Source organism: Xenopus tropicalis, chromosome 6 (genome assembly GCF_000004195.4).
Source record: "Xenopus tropicalis strain Nigerian chromosome 6, UCB_Xtro_10.0, whole genome shotgun sequence".
Taxonomy (NCBI): domain Eukaryota; kingdom Metazoa; phylum Chordata; class Amphibia; order Anura; family Pipidae; genus Xenopus; species Xenopus tropicalis.
Window position 1 is genome coordinate 10131681 of NC_030682.2, and position 10552 is coordinate 10142232.

The 10552-nt window shown below is 53.9% G+C and overlaps 1 protein-coding gene across 1 annotated transcript in view; it reads right to left on the reverse strand.

Annotated features, from left to right (window-relative positions):
- Window positions 1–10000, reverse strand: part of wnt3a (Wnt family member 3A) — a 63536-nt gene extending 53536 nt beyond the window's left edge. Inside the window, exon 1 of the mRNA XM_002939308.5 lies at window positions 9587–10000. Within this exon, the coding sequence (XP_002939354.2) occupies window positions 9587–9657 (71 nt within the window). The 5' untranslated portion in view covers window positions 9658–10000. The remainder of the gene's footprint in view (window positions 1–9586) is intronic.
- Between the last annotated feature and the right edge of the window lie 552 nt (window positions 10001–10552).

The following is a 10552-nucleotide window of genomic DNA, read 5'->3' on the forward strand; positions in this document are numbered from 1 at the left end:
AGGAGAGAGTGGCTGGGAGAGAGTGGCTGGGAAAGAGTGCCTAGGAGAGACTGGCTGGGAGAGAGTGCCTAGGAGAGACTGGCTGGGAGAGACTGGCTGGGAGAGAGTGGCTGGGAGAGAGTGCCTAGGAGAGAGAGGCTGGGAGAGAGTGCCTAGGAGAGAGTGCCTAGGAGAGAGTGGCTGGGAGAGAGAGGCTGGGAGAGAGTGCCTAGGAGAGAGAGGCTGGGAGAGAGTGGCTGGGAGAGAGTGCCTAGGAGAGAGTGGCTGGGAGAGAGTGGCTGGGAGAGAGTGGCTGGGAGAGAGTGGCTGGGAGAGAGTGCCTAGGAGAGAGTGGCTGGGAGAGAGTGGCTGGGAGAGAGTGGCTGGGAGAGAGTGCCTAGGAGAGAGTGGCTGGGAGAGAGAGGCTGGGAGAGAGTGCCTAGGAGAGAGAGGCTGGGAGAGAGTGCCTAGGAGAGAGTGCCTAGGAGAGAGTGGCTGGGAGAGAGAGGCTGGGAGAGAGTGCCTAGGAGAGAGAGGCTGGGAGAGAGTGGCTGGGAGAGAGTGCCTAGGAGAGAGTGGCTGGGAGAGAGTGGCTGGGAGAGAGTGGCTGGGAGAGAGTGCCTAGGAGAGAGTGGCTGGGAGAGAGTGGCTGGGAGAGAGTGGTTGGGAGAGAGTGCCTAGGAGAGAATGGCTGGGATAGAGTGCCTAGGAGAGACTGGCTGGGAGAGAGTGGCTGGGAGAGAGTGCCTAGGAGAGAGAGGCTGGGAGAGAGTGCCTAGGAGAGAGTGGCTGGGAGAGAGTGCCTAGGAGAGAGTGACTGGGAGAGAGTGCCTAGGAGAGAGTGGCTGGGAGAGAGTGGCTGGGAAAGAGTGCCTAGGAGAGAGTGGCTGGGAGAGAGTGCCTAGGAGAGAGTGGCTGGGAGAGACTGGCTGGGAGAGAGTGCCTGGGAGAGACTGGCTGGGAGAGAGTGGCTGGGAGAGAGTGGCTGGGAGAGAGTGCCTAGGAGAGAGTGGCTAGGAGAGAGTGCCTAGGAGAGAGTGGCTGGGAGAGAGTGGCTGGGAAAGAGTGCCTAGGAGAGACTGGCTGGGAGAGAGTGCCTAGGACAGAGTGGCTGGGAGAGAGTGGCTGGGAGAGAGTGGCTGGGAGAGAGTGCCTAGGAGAGAGTGGCTGGGAGAGTGTGCCTAGGAGAGAGAGGCTGGGAGAGAGTGCCTAGGAGAGAGTGCCTAGGAGAGAGTGGCTGGGAGAGAGAGGCTGGGAGAGAGTGGCTGGGAGAGAGAGGCTGGGAGAGAGTGCCTAGGAGAGAGAGGCTGGGAGAGAGTGCCTAGGAGAGAGTGCCTAGGAGAGAGTGGCTGGGAGAGAGAGGCTGGGAGAGAGTGCCTAGGAGAGAGAGGCTGGGAGGGAGTGGCTGGGAGAGAGTGCCTAGGAGAGAGTGGCTGGGAGAGAGTGGCTGGGAGAGAGTGGCTGGGAGAGAGTGGCTGGGAGAGAGTGGCTGGGAGAGAGTGCCTAGGAGAGAGTGGCTGGGAGAGAGTGCCTAGGAGAGAGTGGCTGGGAGAGAGTGGCTGGGAGAGAGTGGCTGGAGAGAGTGCCTAGGAGAGAGTGGCTGGGAGAGACTGGCTGGGAGAGAGTGCCTAGGAGAGAGTGGCTGGGAGAGAGTGGCTGGGAGAGAGTGCCTAGGAGAGAGTGCCTAGGAGAGAGTGACTGGGAGAGAGTGGCTGGGAGAGAGTGCCTAGGAGAGACTGGCTGGGAGAGAGTGGCTGGGAGAGAGTGGCTGGGAGAGAGTGCCTAGGAGAGAGTGGCTGGGAGAGAGTGCCTAGGAGAGAGTGGCTGGGAGAGAGTGGCTGGGAGAGAGTGCCTAGGAGAGAGTGGCTGGGAGAGAGTGGCTGGGAGAGAGTGGCTGGGAGAGAGTGCCTAGGAAAGAGTGCCTAGGAGAGAGTGGCTGGGAGAGAGTGGCTGGGAGAAAGTGCCTAGGAGAGAGTGGCTGGGAGAGAGTGCCTAGGAGAGAGAGGCTGGGAGAGAGAAGCTGGGAGAGAGAGGCTGGGAGAGAGTGGCTGGGAGAGAGTGCCTAGGTGAGAGTGCCTAGGAGAAGAGAGGGCCCTGCTGACAGGCATGAGACTGCGCTCACACAGAGGAGAGACCTCCTCATTGGATCTGTGAGTGACACTGACAGAGAGACACGGGGCAGAGCGCAGGGTTAATATATGTGCCCCGGGGGCAGTTAGCCATAGGCCTAGAATAGATCCAGGGGATTTACTAAGTCATATTACTGAGTGTATGGGGGGGGGGGGGGCAGCTGGTTTCCGGCCCCTCTCTGCTGGCACTTACCCTGCCCCATTGCCTTTACTGTATCTCTGCTGACAGTTATATAGGGGGCTCCACGGCCGGCGACTGTGGCCCCGTGGGTACAGGCAGGGCACCGCATCAAACTGCCAGGCACCTACATACAGGTAAGTGGCCCAGTTACACTAGCACCCCAGCCTGAGGCCTACCCTATAACCGGATTGTGCAGCCCCCTAACCCTGACATTTCTGTGTGCAGTGCACTCTAATCTCCCACGTACTGCACTCTAATCCCCCTGGTACTGCACTCTAACCTCCCTGGTACTGCACTCTAATCCCCCTGGTACTGCACTCTAACCTCCCTGGTACTGCACTCTAATCCCTCAGGTACGGCACTCTAATCCCCCTGGTACTGCACTCTAACCTCCCTGGTACTGCACTCTAATCCCTCAGGTACTGCACTCTAATCCCTCAGGTACTGCACTCTAATCCCCCTGGTACTGCACTCTAATCCCTCAGGTACTGCACTCTAATCCCTCAGGTACTGCACTCTAATCCCCCTGGTACTGCACTCTAACCTCCCTGGTACTGCACTCTAATCCCCCTGGTACTGCACTCTAACCTCCCTGGTACTGCACTCTAATCCCTCAGGTACTGCACTCTAATCCCTCAGGTACTGCACTCTAATCCCCCTGGTACTGCACTCTAACCTCCCTGGTACTGCACTCTAATCCCTCAGGTACTGCACTCTAACCTCCCTGGTACTGCACTCTAATCCCTCAGGTACTGCACTCTAATCCCTCAGGTACTGCACTCTAATCCCCCTGGTACTGCACTCTAACCTCCCTGGTACTGCACTCTAATCCCTCAGGTACTGCACTCTAATCCCTCAGGTACTGCACTCTAATCCCTCAGGTACTGCACTCTAATCCCTCAGGTACTGCACTCTAATCCCCCTGGTACTGCACTCTAACCTCCCTGGTACTGCACTCTAATCCCTCAGGTACTGCACTCTAATCCCCCTGGTACTGCACTCTAACCTCCCTGGTACTGCACTCTAATCCCTCAGGTACTGCACTCTAACCTCCCTGGTACTGCACTCTAATCCCTCAGGTACTGCACTCTAACCTCCCTGGTACTGCACTCTAACCTCCCTGGTACTGCACTCTAATCCCTCAGGTACTGCACTCTAACCTCCCTGGTACTGCACTCTAACCTCACCGCTACTGCACTCTAATCCCTCAGGTACTGCACTCTAATCCCCCTGGTACTGCACTCTAACCTCCCTGGTACTGCACTCTAATCCCTCAGGTACTGCACTCTAATCCCTCAGGTACTGCACTCTAACCTCCCTGGTACTGCACTCTAATCCCTCAGGTACTGCACTCTAATCTCCCTGGTACTGCACTCTAACCTCCCTGGTACTGCACTCTAATCCCTCAGGTACTGCACTCTAATCCCCCTGGTACTGCACTCTAACCTCCCTGGTACTGCACTCTAATCCCTCAGGTACTGCACTCTAATCTCCCTGGTACTGCACTCTAACCTCCCTGGTACTGCACTCTAATCCCTCAGGTACTGCTCTCTAACCTCCCTGGTACTGCACTCTAATCCCTCAGGTACTGCACTCTAACCTCACCACTACTGCACTCTAATCCCCCTGGTACTGCACTCTAACCTCACCGCTACTGCACTCTAATCCCCCTGGTACTGCACTCTAACCTCACCGCTACTGCACTCTAACCTCACCGCTACTGCACTCTAATCCCCCTGGTACTGCACTCTAACCTCCCTGGTACTGCACTCTAAACCTCACCACTACTGCACTCTAATCCCCCTGGTACTGCACTCTAACCTCACCGCTACTGCACTCTAATCCCCCTGGTACTGCACTCTAACCTCACCGCTACTGCACTCTAACCTCACCGCTACTGCACTCTAATCCCTCAGGTACTGCACTCTAATCCCTCAGGTACTGCACTCTAATCTCCCAGGTACTGCACTCTAAACTCACTCCTACTGCACTCTAATCCCTCAGGTACTGCACTCTAACCTCCCAGGTACTGCACTCTAACTTCACTGCTACTGCACTCTAATCCCTCAGGTACTGCACTCTAACCTCCCTGGTACTGCACTCTAACCTCCCTGGTACTGCACTCTAATCCCTCAGGTACTGCACTCTAATCCCTCAGGTACTGCACTCTAATCCCTCAGGTACTGCACTCTAATCCCTCAGGTACTGCACTCTAACCTCCCTGGTACTGCACTCTAATCCCTCAGGTACTGCACTCTAACCTCCCTGGTACTGCACTCTAATCCCTCAGGTACTGCACTCTAATCCCTCAGGTACTGCACTCTAATCCCTCAGGTACTGCACTCTAATCCCTCAGGTACTGCACTCTAATCCCTCAGGTACTGCACTCTAATCCCTCAGGTACTGCACTCTAATCCCCCTGGTACTGCACTCTAACCTCCCTGGTACTGCACTCTAACCTCACCACTACTGCACTCTAATCCCCCTGGTACTGCACTCTAACCTCACCGCTACTGCACTCTAATCCCCCTGGTACTGCACTCTAACCTCACCGCTACTGCACTCTAACCTCACCGCTACTGCACTCTAATCCCTCAGGTACTGCACTCTAATCCCTCAGGTACTGCACTCTAATCTCCCAGGTACTGCACTCTAACCTCACTGCTACTGCACTCTAATCCCTCAGGTACTGCACTCTAACCTCCCAGGTACTGCACTCTAATCCCTCAGGTACTGCACTCTAACCTCCCAGGTACTGCACTCTAACTTCACTGCTACTGCACTCTAATCCCTCAGGTACTGCACTCTAACCTCCCAGGTACTGCACTCTAACTTCACTGCTACTGCACTCTAATCCCTCAGGTACTGCACTCTAACCTCCCTGGTACTGCACTCTAACCTCCCTGGTACTGCACTCTAATCCCTCAGGTACTGCACTCTAATCCCTCAGGTACTGCACTCTAATCCCTCAGGTACTGCACTCTAATCCCTCAGGTACTGCACTCTAACCTCCCTGGTACTGCACTCTAATCCCTCAGGTACTGCACTCTAACCTCCCTGGTACTGCACTCTAATCCCTCAGGTACTGCACTCTAATCCCTCAGGTACTGCACTCTAATCCCTCAGGTACTGCACTCTAATCCCTCAGGTACTGCACTCTAATCCCTCAGGTACTGCACTCTAATCCCTCAGGTACTGCACTCTAATCCCTCAGGTACTGCACTCTACTGATGATTGCAATCCAGTCTCCCTGGGAAAGTCCATACAGAACATTCCAGTCGGGGTTCTGTCATAATAAAGACTTTTCATGGGGGGATCCTGTGGGGGTTCCTGTGGGGGCACAGTTGGGGGGCACCGGTAGGAGAGAGAATAGTGTGGGACCCCTGGCTCTGCGCAGGTCTCACTGGGGTTATGTACCGATTGCTAGCTCTGGTGGCTACAGTATTATATGCCAGGGTTCTCTCCCACACTCCGAGAGCTACAAGCTGGTATTACTGTATGTACTAACTATAGCGACTGCGCCACAATAGCACCAATTCACACACAAAAAACGGTCCCTCTCTTCATTTCATTCCAGATACGATGACACTGCGATCTCAGCTCAGCGATTTATCACTTCCCATTGCGACACCTGCCGCTGCCCCTCCATCCCGACCTGCGTAACCCGGCATTGCGCCTTCATACCGCTCTGCGCACTCAGTGCCCATAATACCCCACACATACATCAGAGCCTCCCCGGGGGCCACAGAGTTCAGGCCTCAACTGAGGCTGCGAAAACTGTCAGGTTTCTGCCCCCCCCCCCTCACCCTCCGGGGGTAAAACCTGCGCACACTCATCAGATCAGTGCCAAGCGCTGCCCAAACTCCTTCTTCCGACTCCACCGATATCCGACTTCTCACTTATTGTACCTACCCCTCACTGCCAGTTACTGCACCTACCCCTCACTGCCAGTTACTGCACCTACCCCTCACTGCCAGTTACTGCACCTACCCCTCACTGCCAGTTACTGCACCTACCCCTCACTGCCAGTTACTGCACCTACCCCTCACTGCCAGTTACTGCACCTACCCCTCACTGCCAGTTACTGTACCTACCCTCACTGCCAGTTACTGCACCTACCCCTCACTGCCAGTTACTGCACCTACCCCTCACTGCCAGTTACTGCACCTACCCCTCACTGCCAGTTACTGCACCTACCCCTCACTGCCAGTTACTGTACCTACCCCTCACTGCCAGTTACTGCACCTACCCCTCACTGCCCCCTTACTGTACCTACCCCTCACTGCCAGTTACTGTACCTACCCCTCACTGCCAGTTACTGCACCTACCCCTCACTGCCAGTTACTGCACCTACCCCTCACTGCCAGTTACTGCACCTACCCCTCACTGCCAGTTACTGCACCTACCCCTCACTGCCAGTTACTGCACCTACCCCTCACTGCCAGTTACTGCACCTACCCCTCACTGCCAGTTACTGCACCTACCCCTCACTGCCCCCTTACTGTACCTACCCCTCACTGCCAGTTACTGTACCTACCCCTCACTGCCAGTTACTGCACCTACCCCTCACTGCCAGTTACTGCACCTGCCCCTCACTGCCCCCTTACTGTACCTACCCCTCACTGCCAGTTACTGCACCTGCCCCTCACTGCTAGTTACTGTACCTACCCCTCACTGCCAGTTACTGTACCTACCCCTCACTGCCAGTTACTGTACCTACCCTTCACTGCCAGTTACTGTACCTGCCCCTCACTGCCAGTTACTGCACCTGCCCCTCACTGCCCCCTTACTGTACCTGCCCCTCACTGCCAGTTACTGCACCTGCCTCTCACTGTCATTTACTGTACTTACCCCTCACTGCCCCCTTACTGTACCTGCCCCTCACTGCTAGTTACTTTACCTGCCTCTCACTGTCACTGTACTTACCCCTCACTGCCCCCTTACTGTACCTACCCTTCACTGTCACCCACTGTGCCTACCCCTCACTGCCAGTTACTGTACCTACCCCTCACTGCCAGTTACTGTACCTGCCCCTGACTGCCAGTTACTGTACCTACCCCTCACTGCGAATTACTGTGCCTACCCCTCACTGCCAGTTACTGTACCTGCCCCTCACTGCCAGTTACTGTACCTACCCCTCACTGCCACTCACTGTACCTACCCTTCACTGCCAGTTATTCTACCTACCCCTCACTGCCAGTTACTGTACCTACCCCTCACTGTCACTCACTGTGCCTACTCTTCACTGCCAGTTACTGTACCTACCCCTCACTGCCAGTTACTGTACCTACCCCTCACTGCCAGTTACTGTACCTACCCCTCACTGCCAGTTACTGTACCTACCCCTCACTGCCAGTTACTGTACCTACCCCTCACTGCCAGTTACTGTACCTACCCCTCACTGCCAGTTACTGTACCTACCCCTCACTGCCAGTTACTGTACCTACCCCTCACTTCCAGTTATTGTACCTACCCCTCACTGCCACTTACTGTACCTACCCCTCACTTCCAGTTATTGTACCTACCCCTCACTGCCACTTACTGTACCTACCCTTCACTGCCACTTACTGTACCTACCCCTCACTTCCAGTTATTGTACCTACCCCTCACTGCCAGTTACTGTACCTACCCCTCACTGCCAGTTACTGTACCTACCCCTCACTGCCAGTTACTGTACCTACCCCTCACTTCCAGTTATTGTACCTACCCCTCACTGCCACTTACTGTACCTACCCCTCACTTCCAGTTATTGTACCTACCCCTCACTGTCACTCACTGTGCCTACCCTTCACTGCCAGTTATTGTACCTACTCCTCACTGCCAGCTACTGTACCTACCCCTCACTGCCAGTTACTGTACCTACCCCTCACTGTCACTCACTGTGCCTACCCTTCACTGCCAGTTATTGTACCTACCCCTCACTTCCAGTTATTGTACCTACCCCTCACTGCCACTTACTGTACCTACCCCTCACTGTCACTCACTGTGCCTACCCTTCACTGCCAGTTACTGTACCTACCCCTCACTGCCACTTACTGTACCTACCCCTCACTGTCACTCACTGTGCCTACCCCTCACTGCCAGTTACTGTACCTACCCCTCACTACCAGTAACTGTACCTACCCCTCACTGTCACTCACTGTGCCTACCCCTCACTGCCAGTTACTGTACCTACCCCTCACTGTCACTCACTGTGCCTACCCCTCACTGCCAGTTACTGTACCTACCCCTCACTACCAGTAACTGTACCTACCCCTCACTGTCACTCACTGTGCCTACCCCTCACTGCCAGTTACTGTACCTACCCCTCACTGTCACTCACTGTGCCTACCCCTCACTGCCAGTTACTGTACCTACCCCTCACTGTCACTCACTGTACCTACCCCTTACTGCATCTGACTACCACTTACTGTACCTGCCTCTTCCGGGATCTGACACTTACTGTACTTGCCCTTACTGAATGAGACCCCTGCCCTCTCCCCAATTCCCACTCCTAGGCTGTCAGTGTTGCTGCCGGCCCATTGGGCCCAGTCCCAGCCCCCCTACCCCACACATACTGCCGGCCCATTGGGCCCAGTCCCAGCCCCCCTACCCCACACATACTGCCGGCCGGCTCCATAGGGCGAGTGTGGGGCTCTCACTGCCGGTACTGACTGCCAGCGCTACTCGCTACCGGGGGACGTTTAAATCGCGCAGTATCTCCCGTCGGTTCCGCTTATTTAGCGCTACACTGTATCTCTCCGGGTTCCATCTCTGCCTGCTCCTTTGTAATCAATAAGGAGATAGAGCTTCACCCCCAACCGCCACCCACTTCAGTACAGACACCACCATATCCAACAATCTGTTGGTTGCAGAGAGTCGCTGCTTCAGTGCAACACCTGGAATGATTCCCCTACATCTCAGCTTCTATTCCCTGAGTCTCTGTACAAACCTGCCCCCCTGTAGCCTCTGCCCGGTCCCTGTCAGCTCTTACCTGCCCCAGTGCGACTCCCTCCCGGGGGTAAGAACAACTGCCCCCCTGCCTGCCCCCCCCCCCTGTCACTTCCATCATTATCCCCTTAATTCGTTTGTTCTGTGCGGGATCAAAGCGCCCAACTGCAACCTGATAGCACTGAGCGACACCCAATACCCTGTCGCACCTACAAGCTCAAACACACTATCCACCGATCCTTCCCAATCAATACCAACCGATCTCTATACACAAAAAAATAAAAATAAAACAACAACCCCATTTCCCCAAATCTATAAAAATATAATCCCCCCCCCCCCAAATAAAATCGAAATATCCAAAACTCACCACCAGATCGGATAAGTCGCCGCGACTTGGTGCAGCCCGCAAATGATAAGGAAATATCCAAAGCAGCCCATCTCCAGCCCAGGGGGGGGGGGGGTCGTTCAAAAAATATTAATAAAAAAAATAAATAAAAAAAACACACAACAAAAATCGTTGAAATCTTCAGATTCAGTTCCCCAGCGATTCCGCGTAATTGTACCAAAATCGTAGACGCGTAAAAATAAAAAAAAAAAAACGCTTTTAAACGCTATTATCGGCGTTTCTGTTGATAAATACAGGGTATATATATATAAATGTATGTAGATGTGGGTGCTGAGCCCTAGCAGGTAGAGTTTGGCTCCTTATAAAGAAAGCAGAGGGTGTTGACTGCTCCCAGGCTACACACACACACACTTACACACACACACACACACACACACACACTCACTAGCACTCAGGCAAAAATCTTAGAAAAAAAAAAAAAAAAAAGTTAGTTACTGGCTGAGTTTAAAGACCCAATCAGCAGTTTTCGCCATAGGGAAATTCTTAAGACTCTGCTCCCAGTCTGTCAGTCAGGAAAGCCAAGTCAGGAATGAGCTAATTGCCAGGAGATAGGCTTTTAATAATCATTATGGCAGCCCCACTGATAAAATACCTTCTTTTTTTTTTTTTTCTTTTAGGGGTGGAAAGATTTAAGGGTTTAAATAGACAGCGGGACCCCTGCGGATCGGGTAACTATAACAACCTGCCCGGAGAAACGACGTCTCCCCATGAAGGAAAAAACACACACACAAAAAAGCAACAAAATAGCAGCGACTTTATTTTGCGCAGCGGCGAAAAGGCCGCGGTTTTATTTTCTCCCGTATTCGTTTCAACTGGTCTTAAATATTGTCTTTTTATAGCGACCAGGAAACACCTGCCTGTATTTTGTTATGTTGTTATTCTGTACGATTTAACGAAAATCGATTTCGATTAAACTTGGAGAAATAT